At 41.2% G+C, this 23,497-nt stretch overlaps 1 protein-coding gene across 1 annotated transcript in view; it reads left to right on the top strand.

Moving 5' to 3' along the window:
• The window catches only part of LOC110056632 (protein furry homolog-like), a 30,537-nt gene extending 7,683 nt beyond the window's left edge, over positions 1-22,854 (top strand). The window contains exons 14-61 of the mRNA XM_089273644.1: positions 314-422; positions 594-674; positions 1,005-1,061; positions 1,358-1,497; positions 1,999-2,109; positions 2,222-2,290; positions 2,442-2,525; positions 2,884-2,951; positions 3,066-3,193; positions 3,573-3,688; positions 3,962-4,046; positions 4,252-4,344; positions 4,439-4,680; positions 5,116-5,286; positions 5,621-5,660; positions 5,811-5,935; positions 6,283-6,340; positions 6,750-6,841; positions 7,111-7,176; positions 7,426-7,526; positions 7,759-7,864; positions 7,974-8,028; positions 8,227-8,337; positions 8,457-8,611; positions 9,276-9,386; positions 9,627-9,754; positions 10,356-10,609; positions 10,773-10,913; positions 11,085-11,159; positions 11,415-11,721; positions 12,168-12,402; positions 12,643-12,743; positions 13,230-13,533; positions 14,043-14,150; positions 14,298-14,607; positions 14,985-15,310; positions 15,680-15,830; positions 16,173-16,283; positions 16,445-16,544; positions 16,778-16,875; positions 16,994-17,158; positions 17,589-17,729; positions 18,052-18,366; positions 18,764-18,970; positions 19,481-19,693; positions 20,098-20,261; positions 20,433-21,087; positions 21,639-22,854. Coding sequence (XP_089129770.1) covers positions 314-422; positions 594-674; positions 1,005-1,061; positions 1,358-1,497; positions 1,999-2,109; positions 2,222-2,290; positions 2,442-2,525; positions 2,884-2,951; positions 3,066-3,193; positions 3,573-3,688; positions 3,962-4,046; positions 4,252-4,344; positions 4,439-4,680; positions 5,116-5,286; positions 5,621-5,660; positions 5,811-5,935; positions 6,283-6,340; positions 6,750-6,841; positions 7,111-7,176; positions 7,426-7,526; positions 7,759-7,864; positions 7,974-8,028; positions 8,227-8,337; positions 8,457-8,611; positions 9,276-9,386; positions 9,627-9,754; positions 10,356-10,609; positions 10,773-10,913; positions 11,085-11,159; positions 11,415-11,721; positions 12,168-12,402; positions 12,643-12,743; positions 13,230-13,533; positions 14,043-14,150; positions 14,298-14,607; positions 14,985-15,310; positions 15,680-15,830; positions 16,173-16,283; positions 16,445-16,544; positions 16,778-16,875; positions 16,994-17,158; positions 17,589-17,729; positions 18,052-18,366; positions 18,764-18,970; positions 19,481-19,693; positions 20,098-20,261; positions 20,433-21,087; positions 21,639-22,046 — 7,591 coding nt within the window. The 3' untranslated portion in view covers positions 22,047-22,854. The remainder of the gene's footprint in view (positions 1-313; positions 423-593; positions 675-1,004; positions 1,062-1,357; positions 1,498-1,998; positions 2,110-2,221; positions 2,291-2,441; positions 2,526-2,883; positions 2,952-3,065; positions 3,194-3,572; positions 3,689-3,961; positions 4,047-4,251; positions 4,345-4,438; positions 4,681-5,115; positions 5,287-5,620; positions 5,661-5,810; positions 5,936-6,282; positions 6,341-6,749; positions 6,842-7,110; positions 7,177-7,425; positions 7,527-7,758; positions 7,865-7,973; positions 8,029-8,226; positions 8,338-8,456; positions 8,612-9,275; positions 9,387-9,626; positions 9,755-10,355; positions 10,610-10,772; positions 10,914-11,084; positions 11,160-11,414; positions 11,722-12,167; positions 12,403-12,642; positions 12,744-13,229; positions 13,534-14,042; positions 14,151-14,297; positions 14,608-14,984; positions 15,311-15,679; positions 15,831-16,172; positions 16,284-16,444; positions 16,545-16,777; positions 16,876-16,993; positions 17,159-17,588; positions 17,730-18,051; positions 18,367-18,763; positions 18,971-19,480; positions 19,694-20,097; positions 20,262-20,432; positions 21,088-21,638) is intronic.
• Positions 22,855-23,497: the final 643 nt, after the last annotated feature.

Here is a 23,497-nt window from a genome sequence, read left to right as displayed (position 1 = left end):
GAACAATTAAACATAAAATAAAAATGATTTTATCTTGCAACATACCCTCTCGTCGAGTAGAGCATCACATTCAGGAAAGTAGGAATTCTCCTTGTCCTTTAATGCTATGGAAACTAGAGTGAGTTCTGGTAATGTTGGCCAGTTGAGCCTTAGCGTACCTTTATCTTTCACTTAGAAGATCATATAGCATTATGCTGAATAGTGTCTGCAGTCACTTGCCAATAATTATCATTGTCTTTCTATTCCTTTAGTCTCCTAGTGGAGCAATTTATGTCATCGCCGTCTTTCCTAACCTTCCTTCATTTCCCTCTAGCCGGCTACGAAGCATCACTGATGTGCTCTTTCCGCGGGGTTCCCGTGCTGTTATTCCAAGGGAAGCCCCCATGAACTACTTTGTGAAGATTATACAGTTTATTGCTCAGGTAATGAACGGTTTGAAAGTCACTACAGCTAAATATTTCAAGCCTGAGGTTATGCTTCACTCAGTTTGGAAATTGTTTTTGAAAGTTACTACAGATTGTTCATGTTACATATAAAAATGCTACTTAAAGATTGAATTACTGTGTTGTTAACTGGACTCTTTTATTATGCAGGAGAAGCTGGACTTTGCCATGAATGACATCATCTTTGATTTACTTAGTATTGGCAGAACAACGAGGACCATAAGCCCAGAGGTATCTTTGACTTGGCTTACTTCTTATTTTCGTAGTAAATTTTGGAAACTTCATGTAATATTATTACCCTTGAATTGAGACATTTTAATTTTCAGTGGTCGAGCAAAAATACTTTTGTGTTCTGTCTGTGTGGCTTGTGAAATTGTATTCCAAAATGATTTCTACTGAGTGTGTAGTATTTATTTAGTTTTATTAGTTAAATCTGAGTTTGAGTGTTAATGTGTGTTTAGTAATAATTCTTGATTTGATGCACTTCTTAACAAGTATAAGTACATTATTTTTGCACTCATCAGTTATTGTAACTATGTAAATTCATTTTGTTTTTTGTAGAGAATGAACATTGGTCTTCGTGCTTTTTTTGTTATTGCTGATGGCCTCCAAAGAAAGGTGGGTAAAGCAGCCATCATTTTTGCTATGTCCATAAGTACTGCTGGGTAACTGAAATGACTTACAGATTGTTCTTATTGCGCTCATCATTACAAAACTTAGTTGAGTGGTGTGGCTTGCATGTAGCATCCGCCATAGTATCTAGAACCTGTCTTGCCACAGAGCATAAAATTATGCAGCTATTTGCATGTATATTTGCATGCAGGAAATAATGTTATTGGCTTTGATTGCCGCACCATCCGATTACTACATGTACATGACTTTGTTACCATTTTTCGCTTAATTTCTCTTAAAAGGGTGCTGAGGCACCAGCAATGCCTACTTCCACTACATCTTTACCATCTGGCAATACTGTGAGAGTGCGACGAGTAGCTTCCATGAAGAATCTGACCGAGAGTCAAGCAAGCAGTATTGGACTAGCAAACTATTACCACAGGTATGCGAATGCTTTTGAACTGTCAGTTTTATCAATACAATGGATCAGCCAATGCAGGATATTTTCAAAAAAAACTTGTTCTTGACTTCAAGTGACTTGATAGTTGTCTTGTTTCCCCAAGTCTCCTTCCTCAAGTCTTTGTTCCTTAGTGCACAAGCTTGATGAAACAAGCGCCTCTAGTGAGTTCTGTTACAGGCTAGATTTTAGTTGGTCTTAAAACCACTGAAATTGAAGGGAAGTAAACCGTCAGCCTCTTGATTGAGCCACATGTTTGTCAGCTAGACATGCGCAATTCAACCAGAAGTCTGATATTTTTGGACTTCAAATTGGGTCTTTCCAGGGTTGCTTGTTTCCTGACCGCTGGTCAAATGAAACAAAGACTTTGGGTGCAAGGTTGTAGTTGCCCTTTGCTTTGACAGAGAGATAGAAATCTCAATTCTGCAGAGAAATGCTAAACATGTTTAATTTATATTAACTTCAAGACTGTCTTCTTTTTTTCAGCATTCGGAAGGCACTAGATAGCATCATAAGAGCATTAGATTCGCAAGTTGGTAGGCCCATGATGATGACAAACCCACATTGTTCTCACAAGGAGCCAGAGGAAGTTGCTGCGTAAGTATTGTTTTGCAATGACTGATCTGTTTTCTGTTGCTTGATGCATATTTTAGTTCGTTCCCCCTCTCCTCAATTTTCTCCCTTTCAGTTGTCCTGTTTTATCCTTCAGGGGTGAACGAAAACCAAAGGTTGATCCAAAAATTGAGTTGTACAGGACTTGTATTGCCGCCATACCCAGGTACGTAAATATAATAAGTTTTGTAAAAGAATTAAGTTATTGAACTTCAGTGAAGAACATAGTGAAAATGTCCTAGAGATCTGCCTGTTTTGTATGTGGCATTGTACTTTGCTTAACCACAACTGCATCTTAAATGTTTATCCTACAAAAGGTGCATACCTGAAGGCATGACTAAAATGGAACTTGTGGATCTTCTTTCCCGTCTAACTGTGCACATGGATGAAGAATTGAGAGGGTAAGAGTAGCTGAATTATTATACATGTTACATTCAGATTAAACAGTCCTTAACTTATTTGCATTACCTGATGCCATTATTGCTGTTCAAGTCTTTATTGGTATTTATAATGGCTTTGTTTCATTCCTTGTTAATTAATTTTAATTAGAGCAGTTTTCAGTTGAGTGTCGGAAGTAATTAGTCATAGGTAGTTACTTTGGTTTTGGTTTTGGTTTTGGTTTTGGTTTTACTACGGCTTAAGATTGGCTCAGAAGTCTAATTGGTCAGTAATTGGTTTGGCTTTGGTTTTATGACACTCAATTGAAAACTGCTCTAATTAATTAATATTAATTAACTAATTTCTTTTCTTTATTTTTAGGCTGGCCCTTTCATCTCTTCAATCACTAGTGCTTGACTTTGCTGAATGGAGAGAAATCACTGTCTTAGGTACAAAATAATAAGAAGAAAAGATGAATCCTGCCCATGTTTTTTAGCTCAAAGCACTCTTTCTTGTCGAATTAGCTTGGTAATAACACTTTGTTAAAACACAATCTCTCCCAGGCTTCATCAACGTTATTCTGCGTGAGATCCAAGATAACCTGCCGTCATTGCTGGACAGTGCACTGCGCATGTTGTTACAACTGCTAGCTCACTGGAAGACTGCCGTCTCTGCTGGTCCTGGAGATAAGGTGAGTCAGCACTTGAAAAATGATCCATTACTTTTATTAACAACATGGTTTTTTATGCAGATCATGAATTTTACATACATGTAATACCTGTCGTCTGTAAATGTAATAATCTGCACTCAATTGGCAGTCCAAATTATTTGCCAACCATTTGGCAACTCACCCTTCATAAATTTTCTCTAAGTCCCCTTTAATCATGCCAACAACATACATGTACAGAGTGTACAAACGTAAATTATACTGATACATTGTAGAATTCTTTTTTTAAATTACTGACTTGTGTGTTTGTTTGGGGCTGCTATTTTCAGTATCAGTGTAATGTGTCTGTACTGTACAAATAAATGTGTCATTCTCTAAAAGTATGGTGTGTTTGTATTGTTAGCCTGGACAAGATGCGCAGCTGGAATTGTCTGCCCACAGTCTACCAAGTGACAAGGAAGTTGACAGGATAACTGTTCTTCACAGTGTGGAAGGTTTTGCCCTCGTTATGCTGTGCAGGTACAGTTGCATCTTATTTCCTGTTGTTGTTTTGCTACATTAAACATCTTGTTTTTCGTCAAGTCAAGTTTACAACAGGCATTTTCTTTTAAGTTTGCAAACAAAGTGTTGTTGATTCAGGCAAATCTGGACTGCTAATACATGTATTTGTTATCCCAAGAAGTGTAAATTTCTTGGAAAGATAATTAAGGATGATAGATGAAAGCCAATCATAATTATAATATTGGTTAGTAGTTTCTTGCTCATCAAATGATGATCTTTGTTTTTGAATAGTATTTACCCTGTGATACGAAAGCTGGCCTTTCTTGTGCTGAAGGAAGTCAGAGTTTTATGCAGCTTAATGGATCTCACTGATAAGGTACTGGAGACTTTCATTGACAGTACAGTTTACTTCCTGTTACTTGAAATACAATGATCGTTGTCTCAGTGATACAAAACAATGGATAAGTTGTTATGTATATGTGTCACAGCAAAGTTTTTTCAGTATTCCAGATATAAATCATGTCATGACAACCACGTTTTGGTTGTTATGTTGACTTTTTTGGTTGTTATGTTTTCACCAGGAAAAATCTGAGAAAGTTGTGCTTGATGTGGTAGACCAAGTGTTTCCAACAGTCCTTGAGAAAGTTCTGCATTCCACTCCACAGAGTGAGAAGGTACTGCACTCTTCTATCTCTGTCTCAAAAACTGCTGGTTGCCTGAAATTTTCAAGTTTACAGCCATTAAATCAGTATTGTACTCTTTTGTCAGCTCTTCTCAGGACCTTTGAGTAATGTGGACATCTTAATTGTGAATGAGCGTTTGTCAGGCAACATGGACAAGGAGACAGGAGAACAACTGAATGTCGCATTGCATAGCCTGTTCTGGTCATCACTTATGGCAGGCCTTCTTAACAAGTGGTATCTGCCTGAGCTTTGTCCCTCTGCTCTGCAATACAGTTGGCCTAATGTCTTCAATCGCCTTCTCACTGTTTACTCGTTAATTGATTCAGGGTATGAGCTCGTGATATTGGTTCACTTAAGTAACTGAATTCAAATTGAATGTTCCTCACACACTCAGAATAAAACATTAAAACTCACGTTCATTTTCAGTATGTGAATTTGGAATAAAAAGTGCAATGAATACTAGTTATAGTCGGTGCACTTACTGATTTGTTAGATGTGTGTTTTCATCGTGTGAGCTAAAGCTGCTTCACCTCAGGACTGATAAAAAAATGAAAGATATAACTCATTTACCTCCGGATTACAAATCCAGTGCGCTAATCACTAGGCTATGCTACCTCCCTTGAAACCAGTTCCAGTGCTCATTGCGTGCTCCCGTAGAGTCTGTTGCATATCAACAACTCTGAGAAGAGTTACTAGACGTAATTCCCAGAGTACTCCAGGTAACAGCTATTTACTGACATGAGGTATTTCTCTTGATTGCAGTGCTTCTGGAATAGATTCCATCACCAGTCTATCATCTGTGTACAGCAGAGGACCAAAGAAAACCATGAACATGAACCATGTGTGCTTGTTTAGAAATTACCTGATATTTGCCTGTTGCGCTTACCCTCGATCACCTCCGCTCAGAAGCGACTCTCCAGAACAGGACGGAGGGTCAGTCAATGTTTAATTTTCTTAACGCTGTTAAACTTGCAAAAAGTATTGCTTCCTCAATTCTGGAATACGAACTGAGCAAGCTCTATGTAGAGTTTTAAAATGCGGTAGCTATACATGCTTTAATATAAGTCGATTACCACAGAGTATTTGGTAAGAAATTTGTAATAGCATTTATCCTCACATTCAGGAATAGTACAAGTACTAATATGCTGTGAAATGCTGTGAAACCTTAAGTTAAACACAATGGCAATTCTCGTTCTGGATTTGAAACAGACTTAAGTTTTAATTTACTGATATAAGATTACTTAACTACCTGTACTATACATTTCAGAGCATCATCAGAAGGTTCAGAAACCAAGGGCGATTCCAGAGTGAGTTTTACGGAACAGTATTTTTGTGTCATAATTTCTAACACATTACACTTTCAAGTCACTTTCTGAATCTGTTGGATGTACAAGCAACATATATATCAGATTAATTTTACTCACAAAAAATGTTTGTATTTTTTTTTCCTTTCACAGCCCCCTTCTCCTAGCATGGTTGACAGTTTATTCCGTTTTGCTGTTCCACTGCTGAAGAGTGACTGTTCTGATATTAGGGAGGCAGTCATCGTTGGGCTTGGTAGAACTAGCCCGTGTTCTTATAGGTAAAACACTGCACATGGCATTAATTGTTAATTATGCAAGTAAAAATCGCAATTGTATAGTTTATGAGCAGTAACTTTATGAGTAGTCCTACTCATTCTTAAGTAGTGAAAGTGGTTGTACATGTACGTACAGAAGTGAATCTAGTGGGCTTGGCTGTTCAATGAGATATATTTTCGTCTGATGCTATCTTTCTTGCTTGACATCAGCCTTAACTGGACTCATACACACTGAATGTCATAGATCTGTTTGCAGACTTTATTTGAGTTCGGTGTTATAGCAGTGTTGTATTTGTTGAATCGTTAAATCAGGTGCAATGATTGTTATGACTTTTTCCTATACCTTCCAGAGAGTTACTTGAAGAACTTCACTTTCTCCTCCGCGAGGTCCTTGATAGACGTGCAGAGGTATGTGTCTTTCTTTATGAGGACTTTAATGCTTTTCCTCTCTCAACTGGGTACATAAATATATTATCACCACGAAGTAGATAGAAACTACACAGTAGTTGACAGTTATTTGAGTTTGAAGCGATCATCAGACTGTGCCGTTATCGGCGGTGGAAACAAAATTTAAACTGACTCGTGCAGGGCGTGTGGAGCGATCCTGTTTCTGATTGGCTGCTTAGAACTTGTTCTCATGCCTGCATTTTGTTACAAGTTGAGATCTTTCGTTTAGACGCGTAGATCTCCATTGTATCAGCGGATAGAATGCAGAGTTCAGGGTTTCGAATCTACATTATATGTAGGTGGAATAAGCAATTGCAGGTTGTTTTTGTTCAAGACAGTCTATTTATTTGTACCTTGTGTTTGCATGCAGGGCGTTAGACGAAGAAGAAAGCGAGATGTTCTGAGAGCATATGTGGTTAGGATATTTGAGCTCAATGCTGAGCATGGCTGTTTCAGTGACAGGTTAGCGTGTGAACTGCTTACAGTACTAGATTTGAGTCTGGTTTTGCAACCTCTAGATTTTGAACAAAGATTCTGTGGAACTGGTATCACGCCTCAGATTTCTTTTTGGGCTTATTGCAAATTGCGGTACTTTTAAAGATACGCCTATACTTGGTTCACTGCAAGTAAACTCAGTGTAACCAGCCATAGGTTATTGTTCATGATTCATGCTTTGACATCTATCACAGATATTTCTCTTATACTCACCATTTGTTCTTCATCTTATTTAGTGCCAGTGAGCTTGCTTTGGAGGATGGGTTACATCCAATATTTATCGAATACATTGAAGGAACAAGGTAAAAACATTGAACAGGTGCAGATACTACAACGTTATCCGCAGATATAAAGTTCAACTTGTCTGTGCACTTATATCTATTTCCAGCTCCCCCCCCCCCCCCCCCCCCCGCCCTCGTCGTTTGCCATCCTTGGTTGTTGAGTACAGTTCTACGTGAAGCTGTACAGTGTTTGCCTCCTCAAATCATACTAAAAATAGCGACGTTGTGTCTTGAACTTAAAGTATTTTAAAATCGTCTTGTTATCAACAGGTCTTACTTGGAAAGTGAAAGCGAGAAGGACATGCCGGCCATCATGCAGCTGCGAGTTCACTTTGCCCATTTTCTTTACAAAATGATCACCTCGGTTCCTGGTGAGTCACTTTTTTGCTTATTAATTTCTTCCTTTCTTTCGTGATCTTTTAAAAAAAATTGCCGTTGGGAATCTTTCGTTTCCAGAGCAGAAGATTGACCGCTAAGCGTGTTCGTGTTTAGATTGTGCTAATCAGTCACGCAGGAATGAGGAGTTATTCTTGTTCATCTGTGAGGTACTTTAGCGTAGCAATTCGTTTGTCCAACTGACTGCAACTCTCTTTATTTCGACAGCTTCTCTTCAGAGGAATCTTCTGCCTGATGACATGCGTTGCAACCTGTTTTTCCAGTTTAGTAGCTGGTGTGCTCACTTTGGAGTCAAGGCCGCTCGACATGAAAAGTAAACTGCTTGCTATGTTCGCTTCTCTGTCATATCGCGTGCTTTTGTGGTTGGGTTTATATTTCATTTCAATCAATTAATGGCATTCTGGTTTCATTGTCATTTGTAGAATCTCACTTGTTCCAAGTGCGCAAAGCAATGATTTGGAGCTGGCTTCCCTTCATGTAAGTAATAGATTTTCTCAATTACTCACAGATTATTACGATTAACATTTCTGGCTGAAATAGGACACAAGCAGGGTAGGAACCATACCTTTAGGAGAATGATTAGAAATGTCCTTTTATTAAATGGTCCAACGATGTATGTGAATGGCTCTTGACAACAAACTTGTATGTAACCCTTGTTTTCTTGTTGTCTTTCAGGCTATGTGTGGCTTGTTACAGTGTGGTCCTGTTTTTGATCCTAATGGGCTTATCACTGGAGGGTATCTTTACAACTGGTTACAGACAGTTCTCAACTCACCTAAGGAAAAGGTAAGGGTTTAAAAAGGAAATCTACCAGTTGGCTCCAAAAGTTAGCCAGCAATTCTTAGACATGAAAGTTTCGTTGCTGAGACAGCATTGTTCGTTACACTTGCTTGTTTTTTCGTCAGATCCATCAGCTGGGATATGCTACACTTGTACATCTTCTGGAGAACAACGCTAACATCCCGTCCTTACTCCACTGGGTAATAGACAAGTGCTACACTGGTGCGAGGCTGGTGGTCAGCGGCTGTTTCAAAGCTCTAGTTTCTGTTTTTACCAGAAGGTAACGTTGTTTTTCAATTGTTTCTATATACAGTAATAGCTGAACACGCATATAGTCCTGAGTAATACTGGTACCTGCGTCTAAGGCCGTTAGTCAGAGTTAGTTGGTCAAGAATACATTTGCAGTAAAGAGAATATTTGGGAGTAATGTCATAAAAAAGCGACACCAAACAACAAAGTCGTCTAACTAAAGGCGCGATGATGTGCTTGTTCCATCGCCAAAAACGTTCCTAAGTTAAAGCGGTCGTGGTCCGACGAAAAATTGTCTGTTATCTCAAGCTACACAATGTTTGTTGGTTGTGCTCCCAAGCGTCTGTTCCTTTACTGCCCCTTAGAGTTCTAATTGCTAATTGTTCTGGGAAAGTATGGCATTGCAATATTCATTAACAGCAACACTTATCCACGTAGTGGAGTTTTAAATGTGAACAGTTGCACGAATTGCAGTCTATGGTAAATCTTTCCTTTGTTGTTTCTGGCATTGATAGATACTAAATTATAACTTCAGAGAAGTTCAGCATTAAAACGATGATTACTCATGAGACCTGAACTTTCTCTGAAGTTGTAGTTGATGCTCCTCAATCGATTGAGTTGAACGCTCTACGAAATATGTTCTACTCAAAGAAAGAATTAGATACTAAATTATATATTTTTTAATTGATCAACAGTGAGTATCCTTGTGAAATGATACCTATTCTGAATGTGGTGCTGTTTAAAACTGCTGATTCTTCACTGGACATCCGAGAGAAGGCGGCTCAATTGCTTCAGCTTCTTGAAAGGTAGAACGATTTGTTATTCTCTTTGCTGACAGCAAAACTTGCCGAGCATGAAGAAAACATTGACCATCCGTTGTAGTGGAAAAACGATGGTAGAGTCTCCATTGACCATCCACGTAAGATTTTAAGGCTGTAAGGATGTAAGCCTCCAAGATAAGCTTTTTGAGGTCTTAAGGCAAACATTTACTAAAAGATGTTTGGATAAGATTTTACAATATCATTGTTTTGTTTGATGTTCTACAGGCGTTTCTTTCCTTTTACAACACCAAGCTTGTCTTGTGCGTTCCGTTGTTCTTACTCACAGTGCCAAAGGACATTATCTCAAGCGCTGGCCACAGCACACCCTGAAATCACCGTCCACATGTTTGAAGGTGTGTCAGACTTTGTTCCATTGTTCTGATACATGTAACTTCTTTGTTATTTGGATTGCTGCACAAAGTGGTGTAAGAGAAGTCTTGGCGTTGGTTCATGATTGGCTGGTACACATTGTCCAAGGAAGTGTCCACACTACGCCGGAGAAATTATGAAAACGCAGCTTTATTTCTACGGTTAGGCCTACCTCCACACTAATCCGTCCACACTGATTCGTCACGAAAACGGAGCTTTCCGAAAACGCTCTTCAAACCGGAGGAATTTGAAAAACGCCGGGTTTTCGTTTTCGTGTGGACGGAAAACATTTTGAAAACGGAGCTTTTCTTAAATGATGGCATTACGATAACCATGTGATTTCCCGTACCAAGTTTTCCTCAAACACAAGTCCAAAATGACCGGTGATTGTTGCGTTTAGTTTTCTCCAGCGTAGTGTGGACGGAAAATATTTGATGCGTTTTCAGAGTGAAACCTCCGTTTTCAAATTCCTTTGGCCTAGTGTAGACGGGGCGTAAATCAGCGTCATTTGGAAAGATTTTTTGTTAATAAAGTAATTAAATGTAAGGGGAGTTTAATGTGTGCTATACTTTTGTCTTGTAACAGAGATGACCGCCAGGTTTGAGATGACATCACTCGTGGGTCAGCGGTGTATTCTGCAGTACATGCTCCCGTGGTTAGCGAACATCGAGCTGGTCGACTTGTCAAACGCCTCTCCCACTCCCCCTGAGTTGAACATAGAGACAGAAGAAGAAGAACAGAGCGGTGCCATGTCTCCTGTAGAGCTAGAGGGGGAGGGGTGGGGGTCTGTTGAAGCTACACAATTGGTGCTTAACAATCTGTTCTACATTACTGTTAAGGTGAGTCTTAGAGATCCTTCCTTACAATGATGTTTGTGAGTGAAGCCAAGTTATGAGTTGGTCTCTGCCCTACCTTTTTCCCTCATTTTCATCTTAACCCAAGCAAAACGTACTTGGTAATGAATTGATGTAGTTACTTACTCCATGTATTTTGTGTCTTCAGTATGACGAGCAGTTCTCTAAAGAGATCGAGGAGGCCTGGGGCAACTTATGTGGCAGTCGATGGGTGAACAACCTGCATGAGATACTGGCTTATCTCATAGCGCTTGCTGGCGTCATTGGTAGTTCAGAAGTACTTGTTCATGTGAGTCAAACGTTTGTTTTGATTCTTATTTTCAATCATTACAGGAGCAAGTATTCTTCATGGAATAAACCCCATCATAATTGAGGCACTGGCACATGTCATTGTTGTTAAGCAACCTCTCTGACAAACGAGAAGCGCACTCATTTTCTAATCAACCCTTATTTCTTCCAGGCCAAGAAGCTTGCAGTGTATTTGGCGCGTGCAAACCAACACAAGACCGTCGAGGAACTCATGGAAGAACTGAAGGTAGGAGAATATGCATCCTTCATTAGATGGACGTAAAATAATTTGGGGCATAGGTTTGAAAAAACTGTCTTATCTTCGGTCATTATGTTTGTTTGGTTACGTTTGTTAACACTCATCTCAAGGGTAACTGGCAAGTGTCATGCTCAACCATTTCGTTTTATTATTCAACCAACACAAGGTGTTCACATCGGGTTATTTTTGGTTTAATAATGGAGTCTTAAACTTATGACTGACATAGTGAAATTTGTGTTACAGCTTACAGAGACCGTGGCATCTCAGTTTGAACGCTGTGACGACGCGCCGTTTTTTCGTCCGCTGCAAAAGTCGTCCACCAGTCGGGACTCGGTCAGTGACGTCACCCCAAGGGAAGGGACGAGGTCATCAACTCAAAAGGAGACTGGGCTCCAGGCGAAAGCTTCCAAAGAAGACACGAAAACAGAAGAAGAACTATCAAGAAAAGAATCCAGGGACGAAAGAAAGGAATCAAGAGAAGAGAGACGAGATACTGCCAAGGATGACAGGAAGGAAAAAGGCGACTCGCTTCCGAGAGGTGTAGACAGTGGTAAGTGTATGTGGTTCAGTGCAATCTGACCATGATCTCCTATATGTAGGGCTTCACTCTTGTGAACGGCGGGTGTATGTCGAATAAAGCCTTATAATGATGGATCACATGTGGGGCTTCACTCTTGTGAACGGCGAGTGTATGTGGAATAAAGCCTTATAATGATAGATCACAAGTGGGGCTTCACTGTCGTTACGAACCAGTGATTTCGTTGTCACAACACTCTGAACATGTTCACCTAACTGTCGACCGGATTGATATCAGTGATGAATTTTTCTGAGTTTGAATTCCATAAGTCTTACGTGAGTGGCAGGATGATCAGATGGTGTGAAGAGAGAGAGGTTTAACTGGAGTCATCTATAACTTTTGGCACTGAAAAATTTGTTGTTCTCACAAGATAAGTGAGCAATTCTGAATTCTAAAGTGTTTTGTTATTCGCTTGGCAGGTCTTACGTCTGAGCCTCTGGAAACCACTGTGCCACTAGCAGAGCCTGAAGAGGAAGATCCGATTGTAGAGGGAGAGAAACCCGAGGGGGCCTGGGCTCATGAATGGGTCATCATGGCACATAGGCTTGTTAGTGCTGGTGTGACTCTCTCACTACCAGTCCCTGAGGGAGAGAAATATTTTGCGCCTCTTCCTGATATTCTGCCGTTTGCACCGTATGTGGCTTCACTGTACAGGTAGGACTAGAGGTAGCGTTCTGCCCTGTAATGTCATAAGCTTGTGAACTCGTCATGACAAAGTCTACTTCTATCAACAAATGCACTGAGGTTAAAGCTCTAAACTGTAACAAATACATCAGAAGAAAATCCCCTATTTTACTCCTTGTCTGTAGTCCTGTAGTGTCTGCATTAGTGTCTCATCCCTACGGTTATCTGTACGTGCTGTATCTTTAACTGACAGGTGTGGTTTGTTTTCAGGTGTAATTTTGCTCTGATGCTGCTAGCTGAAGTAGTTCTTGACCAAGCTTCAGTGGATTGGGAGAAACATCTTCCTCTCATGCTTCATGTTATTTTCCTTGGTGAGTTTACCGAATAGTTGCGCTTCCTGCGTATGGACGTAAATAAGAGCTGATGCAAAGTATTGTGATCTCTTTGCTGAGATTAAAATGGAATGTCGATACGTGACATACTCGCAATGAGAACTTGCTCTAACAGTAATACAAGTAACTTGCGCTAACATTACGCGAAATCAAATTTACTTAGTGGGAGTTCTGCACGGGGGAAGGGGAAATGTTTGAATTGTCATCTGAATGGGATGAATTGCGCGCGTGAAATGGGCTGCTGATATGTGCGGGGCTTGACGGCTTCCTGAGAACGTCTTACGTCAACGGGTCCTGTACTACATACTTCAGCTCGCGATATTGCCTTGGAGGAAATGCAGCAGTGGTTTCAAGACCGCTGTGCTGTGTACGTTCATTTGTTTAAAATCCGATTGCGTGTTTTCTGATGCTCAGTATGTTGATGACTTGATCGTCTTAATAACGTGCGTTTGTTTTTCTCCTTAGCTCTGGATCACGGCAAAGCCTTGGTTTACGAACACAGCAAGAGATTATTAATCAACCTCATCATTGTACTGGTGTGCCGAGGGGATCACGTATCTTTAGCCCAATCCCTCTTCAACTTCATCACAATCTCCGAACAGGGTCTTGGCAAACATGGCCTGTTAAAATCCTCCTGGACACTTGATGTCGGTAACATCGTAGGTGTAGCTGGTTCCAGTGCAGGCGCTGGGACTGGTGCCGAGTATGAAAGACAGGGTCCTTCTTCTGTGGAGAGTAATGCTGCTGGTGCAGGCGTTAGCACATCCGGGTAGGTTGAAATTCCGAGTGCTGTTTACCGGTTACTGTAAAGGAATAAGAGTTAGTTAGCAAGTGAACTGTGCTCTACCTAAACTTCTGGTGTTTGATCGTTGAAAAGCAACTAAGGTGCACAACAGTTCCCTACATTTTCAATCCTTTTTGATATTTTTCCTTGGCGTACGTAAAGAAAAAGTTAAATTCAGCATTTGGCGCAGGTGTCCCGTCTTACCGTATTTTCTTACCGTACTTACCGTATGCTATTGGTAGAAGTACTGCTACTTCCCCCTAGATGGCATGTAATCCATCTCACCCATTTATACACCTTAGTAGAGGGAGGCACTGTAAGAGTTAAGAGTCCTGGCAAATTACGCAAGGCTTTGACCCCAGCTAGGGCTTGAACCCAGACCACTCGATCACCGCGTCGTTGCTTTCAGCTGTTTGTATATCAATCATGATATACAGGATTTGTTTGCAGTTTCTCTTTACAGCATTTTTTGCTTGCTTACCCTTTTTGTGTAGGTCTGCTGCTGGCAGCAGTTCTCTGGAGCAAACTCTACCACCTGAAGAAAACACTGCTAATAGGCTTGTGGAGCAGATCCAAGAACTGATTGAATTTTTAGCCAACAGGTGAGGAATGGTTCTTTTGTCAGGACCACTTTCTTCTAAGATTTAATACATCCTTATATCAGTGTAGGTACAATACAAAAGGGATATAAGTCACCTCTATGTTCACAGAATACAGTTTTTAACATGCCATTCTCCTATGTCTCCTAGCGATTGTAAACCTCTGTGGGCGTTTGAAGAGATCACTCCTCGTTCATATAAAATCAAGAGCGCCGAGCAGTTAGAGCTTTTTGTAGCGTCAGTTGTACAAATTTTCCAAGCGTCCGATCACGGCAGTAAAGTACAGGAGAAAATGGCTCAGGTAGCTCTCCAGTGGGCCACTTCATGCTCCTCAAGGCACTATGCTGGCAGGTCCTTCCAGGTGTTCAGAGCTCTGAAGGTACCTTTCTCTTGGTCCATGCTGTCGGACGTGCTCTCCAGGCTGGTGGAGTCTGTTGGCGATGGTAGTGAAGACGTGCAGGTATGTTTAGTTCATATATATTCTGTTGTAGCTCAAATAGTCGTTCATGGGTTTATTGTGTCTTCACACCATTACCTGCAAAAGAATGTATTTCAATTGAAGAAACTGAGTGACTCAAAGGCGGTCATACTACATTTAAAGACTGCTGGTGGGAAATTTTCAAGTCGATCAAGACAATTCAATCACTTGAGCTGTTGATCTTCACCAGAGATCTTAGCTGCAGAAAAAACTAAACCGATTGCTTTTTCGCTATGGATAGTAAGTACGTCCGTTTTAATCGAAAGTCTGTTCAAGTCTGGTGTCAATAGCTGTGTTATCAACTATGCTTAAGTTCCTTGTGGTCCGTTCAGCTCAATGTAGTTTTATTCACTTCTCAGGGTTATGTTATGGAGATCCTTCTGACACTAGAAGCCGCTTCTGATTGGACAATCGTGGACCAATCAAACACGACTGAGTTGTCGAGTAGCCTGGATTTTGGGCTCGCGTCTCACCTTGAAGATGAAAAAGAAGACTTTGTTGATGGAATCAACTTGAACATCTTGAGTTCAAACGTTGGATCGGTTAGTCCACTGACAAGGATTAGACATGGCGGGCACATTCGTTCTCTTAGTAGTGGCTGTGAGATGAAAAGGCACTCTTCTCTTTTTAATCAATTTGAACGCCTGAACGGCAGCAGAGATGATCCTCATCTCAGAACAAGAAGGTAGCATTACAAATACTCAGTTACGATCCTTATGACATCTGCCAATGTAATTCTTTTTTTGTGCAAGTTTCAGTCGTGTTCGTGTTGCGTTTTTCTCTCGAAAAGTGAACTTGAACGACAGTTGCTTCCTCTAGTTGTTTCCGTTTTCCCATTGAAAATATTTGTTTAGGTTTTTTTTAAGGCATTTGGTTAATCAAGGTAACATTGGGTTTGAAAACTATTAGGCAATGCATTCTTGAAAAGGGACCCAAGGTTGCCCCTTCTAATAAATGGATAATTGAGTAAATTGTTGCCTTACATAATCTAGTACCTGAAAGGGAGAAAAAAATGCCACAAATTTGTTGATTTGTTTCTTTTTTTTTTGTTCAGCGTCAGTGTACAGTGTCTAAAGACACCTTCTGAGGCCATCAATCCTCAGAGTCAAGCAGACATGGTGACCCGAGTGTTTTGGATCGCTGTCTCGTTACTCGAATCTGATTATGAACATGAATTCCTTATGGCTATTCATCTGCTCAACAAGGTTAGTATCTCATTGTATTGTATTGCGAAGCCAAAACTAACGTCCTTTCGTGGTTTGTAATTGAGGTCGTCATCACAAGTTCTTGTAACGCCACTTCCTTTGTTGCCGAATGCACGCCACGATGTATGGCTGAACTAGTTATGATTTTACTATTTTGCGAACAGCATGAGATAGAAGGATGGAACCAAATTTTCAAAATACGTTTTAATTGTCCGAGTCTCTAATCAGTGTAGTACATACCTTCTTCTCAAACTGCTGTTTTATGAACTTTTAATCATCAGGACTTTTTTGTAGGTGCCTGTACTATGAATGGATTTTTATCTTTTGTTTCGTTAATTAAAGGTACTGTCTTTTCTGGACTTAAGTCAACACGATTCCAGGGAAAAACTCGACAAAGTTCTTAACAAGCTCAAGTGGAATGATTTTCCAGGACTACAAGCACTGCTGCTCAAGGTTTGTACTTGTTGTTTATCACCAACACTTGTTTGAGATTTCTCCACTCATTCTTCTCATCCATGTTAGTTATTTTTACGACTGAATGAAACACACATAAAGGTTAGTCCTATAGCGTGACATGATCTTATTTGTGCTGGATTGCGTGACTTGTATTTCAGGGTGTAACGAACACAGCTACCTCAGAGCCTTCTCTTCACCTGCTGTCCAAACTTACTGTGTTCTCAAACGTTAGTCTGGTGGATCCGTCCCAGGCCGCAGGTGAGTGTTCCTGTTTTTCTGCTTCCTGGCATTCCTGTCTTTGTGCAATTTTCTCAGTAGATATTTATAACAACGTCCCTGACTCCCTGAACTTATGTCTTAAGAAATAAGTGACACTCTGAGGAGAATTAATTTAACAAAGTTGTGACTAAAATGCAATGACACAACACTAAACAATTACTCAGAGGCGTATAGGTGCCTAAGGGGAGCCTTATGTTATCTGTTTTCCACAGGTTTTGCACTCAACGTGTTAGCCTTGTTGCCGCACATGCTGGAACATTTTGACGAACCTGACGAGTTTAGCAAGACATGTGCTCATAATATAGTGCAGGTAATCCAGTACACAGTCGGCCTACACAATGCCATATTATCCGCGGCTTGTGACTTGCTTGATACTTTTACTCGTCACCGAGTGTCGTTAGTAATCTAATGGACTGGCTTTCTTTCAGGTTTGCAACAGTTCAGGGAATCTCGCTCATTTAGGCAAGCTGTTCGAGATGTACATTGAGAAATCCTATCACAGGCCACGGTCCACGTGGCTTGACTCGGTCTGCAGATACATCAATGATTCCTTTGGACATCTCACGAGATCACATATCACTTTCCTGCTAGAGGTATCATCAGTATATCAAGGAATTCGCGTTGTTGTTCTCTCAAAGTTATCATCTAAGCTGGTCAGTTATAACCCAGCCACAACTCAACAGATTTGTTGTCCCATTGAGACTTTCTAGATACGTTATGTACAGTATTGAATTATGGCTCTTAGGTAGTCGATCGAGGAAGATGGGGGTTTGGGGAGGGGGGAGGGGGGGGGGGGAGGGGCTCTGGAGAGGGTGCTGTCATCTGTCATGGTTGGGTTGTTCAAGCAACATTGTAAGCCAACCTCATCGAAGTAGTTTCCATCAGAACGTGTCTTATTACAGTCGGTGGCGACCACAGACAAAACAGGGGCAATTTTATTCTCTTGCCTGGAGAGAAATTCGGGTTCCATTAGTCGCTTGCAGTTGTGCTTTCTCTGAGACCTAGCTGCTTTGTGTTGACCAGGTTTTAGAGCGTGGTCCCCCAGTGTACCATCAAGTTGTGCTGGGCATGCTGTGTGCTCTGATGAGACTGGCAGACTTCTCATCGCCAGCCATGAGACACTTCCAGAATGAAGCACTCAAAACAATAGCCAAGTATCTCAAGGTAAACATTACTTGTCAAAGAAAATAACAGCAAAATGAACTAAGAAAAGATAGAAGGCTTTCATGTATAGGTGTTGGTTTCTTAGTACAGTTTTCTTAAATAACCATTCTATTCGCTTTAACGAGGTTTCATTTTTAGTGGTAAATGTATTCAATATTTTTTTCTGACGTTGTTGTGCATATTTTTTGATAGGATCTCTAGTTGATTAGTTGAAAGCTACCTATTTCAAAAAACGATTGTTATGCCATACCTTATGTAAGTTAGACATAGTTCTTCTTTGCCAGTTGTAATCTCAATTACCCTCGGTTTGTTTCTCTTGCAGGGTAATCTGTGGAAAGAGTCGCTGGACATTCTAAAGATGGCCGTGTCCCACTCCTCTCATCTTGATGCACCTCCTCCCCGGCCTGCCAGCTCTGTCTGGACTGCATACGACAGCTCCTGGTCCGCAGAGGCCATGATGATAAAAAAAGACCTTCCAGGGAGGACTCTGGACTTTACCTTTGACCTGTCTACCACCCCGGTGATAGGACGGCGGGTCACGACAGAGAACCCAGTGGAGCATGGGAAGGAGAACAAAGTCCTGTCCCCTGTGGCCACAGTGGATTTGTCGGCTTGGAGAAAACCTCATCTTTCACAGGTATCTTTACGTTAGTGTTATAATGTCTGGGTCATGATCCTTTAAGTCGTTGCTCAAAATATTTATTCTCCCAACTGCTCGCTAAACATTGCTGTAAAAAGAAAAAAGTTATGAGATTTTGTCTTTTTGAGATAAGAACTGGAAGGCATCGAGAAGGCATGGGTGAGGTTGAACTGCTTGCGAACAACGAAGTTCAGTGGAGAGCTATGGTGGAAGCCCTTTGCCTCACGAGGGACCATGATATTTTGTCCGTGCATTCGCTCTCATTGTCGTGACGTGATACTTCTGCTCACGAAACATTTCGTTGGATTAGCGTTGCGTGATTTCTTTGAAAATGGCTGTGTATACGTGTTGGTCAAGGCTGTCTTACTGTTTGTGTATTTTACTGTCATTCTAGCGTCGTACTCGTGAACGCCTCGTGAACGTCTTGACGACATGTGGTCACACGGTAGGCTTAAAGCAGAGCCCATCTGTTGTGTTCAGCTCGAGCAGTGACCTGGCAGTGGAGAAGCAAGGCGCCGGACAACAGCCATCATCTGAGGAGGCGTCACTGGCTGAAGGGCTGACTAATGAGCCTGGCAAGGATGAACTCGAACCACAACAGGTCCGTTCTGAACATTCATTCAGCATAAGCAGAAAATATTGTTTTACCATAAATATGGCAAACAGAAACCTTCTGTTTAGTTTCCTGAGTGATACGAATTTTAAATTGGTCAGCTTGAAAAAAGGGATGATTTACTCGCCCGGTCTCACTATGGCTCAATGTTGCAAAGAAGTGGATCGCATTGTCTAAGTATATTTACACGTAGCCACACATACACATCCCTTACCTTTTGTTAATTGGTAGTGACATGCATCTCTTCATAACTAAACAGTCGTCTAAGGATTCGGGGGTTTACACAGGTTTGGGTGTACTAAACCAACAGTGAAATAATTGTTAAATGTGACTTGTATTACTCGTTTTCGAAAGGACGAAAATTTAATTGTTGTCGAACACAACTGACCATGGGTGCCTTGGAGTTGCATGAAAACGGTATAAAACGCATTCGTAAAATCCAAAAGAGAAAACAAAAAGGTAGAAACAAGCTTCATGGCTGAATTGTGTTTCTTTCAGATAAGTGTGCTGACAAATTTCGACTTCTTGTACGACGACGAGGCCGAAGACGTGTCGTGGGGGCCTGAGTACGAGGATCGGCGCTTATCCTACTGTAGCTTGGACGTGGGAAGTCTGGATCGAGACATGAAATCCAACCTGCAGACTCTTGAGTGTCTGTCGGGCAGTGAGCAGGATCTGACTCCACACGACTCCTCTGACGATGACGATGAGGTACTGTTCAATATTGGCAAGGGCCACTTTCTGTTTGAAGTGTTCTAAAGTGCTTAAGGTCGAAGAAAACCTGTTCGGCTTGTTAAGGTAATAATGGAGCAAAACGAACAAGGCTGATTACGATTGGCGAGGACTGAGACAAATTACAATCTACGATTTGAAATTACAGCTTTTATTTTGGTAAATATTCACGTTGCAACTCCTTAGCTTTGCATTTCTTGGAGATTGAAAGCATCCTTTGATTCTTTTGAACTGGTGACGAACAGAATTACTTTCGGTAAAGTAACTCGCATGATTTCCAGTAATCTAGCTCTATTATTGAAAGAGAGTAAAATCTACGTAAGGAGAAAAGATGTCTGGTTTTCTCTTATTTGCTAATGAGGTTGTGCTACGTTTCATTCCAGCTTGCTCGTTCCTTAACTGCTAGTGCGCTGACCGTAGTTACCGACAACTCCACAGCGCTGGAAAGCTCGTCGGAGTCTTCACCTAACGTGACTGTAATTGTGATTGACAGTGACGTTAAGAGTCAGGAACAGGGAAGAGAGAGCCGCAGTCCATCTGTCGAGAGGTAAATATGAAGTGCTTATTGCCTCGCCAGGTCACATAAGCGGCTGGAAAGGTGTTTTTTGGTAGTTATGTCCCACGTTATGATCAGCCTGTCAATACATGGGAATTCGTTGAACTGTGCATTGTAAAATACCACAGTTATAAATTAGCTTCCAATGTTGTTTTGTTGTAGCTCGGACTCGTTACCAGGCGCTTCGGAAACCAGCTACTCGTACAAGCTGTTCGCCGTCACTGAGATCACGTGGGACTCACGCGATGAGCCCGAGAAGCTATGGACAGCCCACGTGGGTTCCTTGGTGAAAGACACCACAGGGGTTATTGCTGTCAACACTTTCTCCTTGTTCTGTTGTCTGTACAAGAACACGCGCAGAAAATTCTACAGTTTGACACGAGAATGCTGTAACTATCTGGTGGAGGATAAATTCCGAGATGTGGCCCAGCACTTCTCTAACACCTTGGAGTTTTTAGTGTCCCGAGGCGATTGTCCTTTCGTCTGCATCGATACAGAGACGCTAAACCGAACAAAGCTGCTTGATAGGCACAAGTTTGCAGTCTTGGAACTTCATTCACATTTCTCAAGCTACGTACAAAAGAGCGAGCGGACGCTGGAGTGCCTAGATGAGATCAAACTGGCGGTGAAGCGATCTTCTGTTGGGTCACACCACGAGGACCCCGAGACTCGGCTGTCACCAGATCCTGAGAATCAAGAGGCGAGACAGGTGCAGCTATGTCGCTGTCTGTACAAGGCACATTTTCAATTCTTACTCTTCTGTAGCACTTACGCCCGGCTCTTGGAATCTCTGGTACAAGCAGCTCGGCAGGCCGAGGTAAGTTATGGATGACTTCTTAAGTAGTTACTTATGCTCATGTTTTAATACGCTTTTGTGAACAGCCACCTGGCTGGTTCATTAGACTGTTTGCGTGCTGTAGTGAGTCGTTGTTATGGGATCGATTGTCGCTTCTTTACAGTCATCAGAAAACTGCCTTGATGTGCGTTCACTGTTTAATTGTGAATAAAACCTCTGTTCGTATGTCTTAGTGTTGTGGCTAGGATCATAATCACGTCATTTCGCTTTACGAGACAGCGTGGAGAGAATCTCAATCATTATAGAGATGATTATAAGATTAAGGGCCATGCGTATTATTCGGGCGAGAGGGAAAATCCCGAAACGAGAATGCCTTGGAACACGGCTGTGAGAAAAAATAGGACTGGAGCCTCGCTTTTCTGATTTACGGTGCACAAAGACGGGAAAATTCCCGTCATTTCATTTTATTTTGAGTTGACAGAGTTAACTTTCACGTGTCTCAGAATGTCGAAATTGTTCGTTTAGAAGTCGTCCTGGTTAAGTCTTCTATTTGATATTCCTTCAATTCACAGGTCAACGATTTAACACAGGAGGTGAGCGAGTTTCGCCGAGAGGTGTCCTCTGTTCTGGAGCACCCCATCTCGGAGGACAGCGCCTTCATCAAAAGTTACTTGGACGACAAACCCCTCACAAGAGACTCCGCTGTTCAACTGCTCGTGGACAAGCTGTCCGGTCGGGAGATCGAACGTTCCATCCTTCTCGTGCGAGCTTTTAGAGAGAAGCTTGACGGTGAAGCGTTTGGTAGTTCAGACGAAGACAACTTGGACTGTCTGGTGTCTTTTTATTGCAAGCAGGTAGCGGAGAAAAATGTCGGCTCTCTGGTCATGTCAGGCCCGTTACAGACCTTCGCGTCGTTATGCAGGGATCTGATGGAAGTCAACGTTGCTATTCTTGCCGCCGTTGAGGATTTAAACTCTTAGCGTGAATTCCTTTAGATTCTTTGCTGCTGATGTTGTACGCACCATGTTGGGAAGGTAGTCTTGTTTTCCCTCGAATTTTCTTTGTGTCCTGATTTCCAATGTTTAGAAGATGTTTTTCTCGTTCAGCACAGAGATACTTACAATTAAATGACATGTCAAGCCAATTTGTAAGGCTAGTAGAAATGGGAAGAAATAAGCTTTTTGTATTGGCTCATAGATGTAGAGGACGCAATTCAGTCAGATTATTTAGGGTTTCAAAGTGTATAGTGTAGATTTTGGTGGTTTGGAGGAGGTAATTCATAATGTGTTTTTTGTAATCAGAGATAACCATTTGCAAGAGATTAACTGTGCTCATTGTTTAAAGAGAATAACGAGAGCATGAAACATTTTAATGAAAGATTTTTTTCTGGATCATTATTTGGATTGTATATTTATTATGCCTGGCCTTTAAGCGGTATCTGAGGTCATGTGTAAATTTATTGTGGCTGCAAGCAGGTTTAAATTTGTCGTAATAGGTTAACCGTTTAATCCCAGTAGTGAGTAGATTAATTTTTTCAGGCTGACTATCACCGGCGATTGCCATTAAATTTCTCTTTACATTTTCCGTAATTTTCTATGGCTGTTCCTGGGAGAATTTAGTTTGTACCAACTTGAATTTGTTACATAGGGTAAGTCAATCGCGAAAAATAATAGCAAGACTCGCTCTGATACGGTTGAAGTAGTGAGATTATTTAAATTATTTTAATGTGGTCTTTATTTCATCATAGCGAGAAAAAAAACAAATGAATTAAAGGTGAAAATGAAGTAACACCAACGACTCTTCTTCTAAACAACATACCTGACTCGTTCCCAGTTGTCTTCATACAGCGCGCGGCAAGGGGCGAGGTGGAAGGGTGACTGGGGACGAGTCGGACAGCATATAGCGTGAAGAATGAAGGGAATAATTAACAATTTGACTACGAGGAGCTTGAGTTTCCTGTCAGCAAATTGTAAACGAATCAATTGCATGTTATCTGATTTCTCTAATTTTTCAAGTAAGATTGGCACAGCATCAGCACAACTCTCGGATATAGCTGGTTTTCACATGACGCCACAAAAATTCGAACTACAAAACTATTGATCTTCCTGACATTTTACTTAACTGATGTATAAGAGCAGCTGAAAACTAATATTCATACAAATTTTCGCTCCGAATGGGTGCTTGGTTTTGTGATACACTACGCTTGAATTTCTAAGCTTTTGCGTGACGCGGCATTTACATGACGGCCTGAGAGCTGCCATGATGGTTAAAAAATGACTTATTTCGGAGAACTTGGCTATCTGAACAGTTCATGACTTAGAAAAAGTATTATTTTAATGTTTTAGAGTTCCTCGAGGGATAAATTCACGCTTTTGTAGCAAAACTCAGTGACAGATGTTTCTGTTGGTTTCCGGCCGCCATGTTGGTGCTC

The sequence above is a fragment of the Orbicella faveolata genome, unplaced genomic scaffold, assembly GCF_042242905.1.
Source record: "Orbicella faveolata isolate gen_17 unplaced genomic scaffold, um_ofav_v1 contig_35, whole genome shotgun sequence".
Classification (NCBI taxonomy): Eukaryota; Metazoa; Cnidaria; class Anthozoa; order Scleractinia; family Merulinidae; genus Orbicella; species Orbicella faveolata.
The sequence above is the reverse complement of the archived record's forward strand: the minus strand, read 5'-3'. Positions and strand labels throughout refer to the sequence as shown.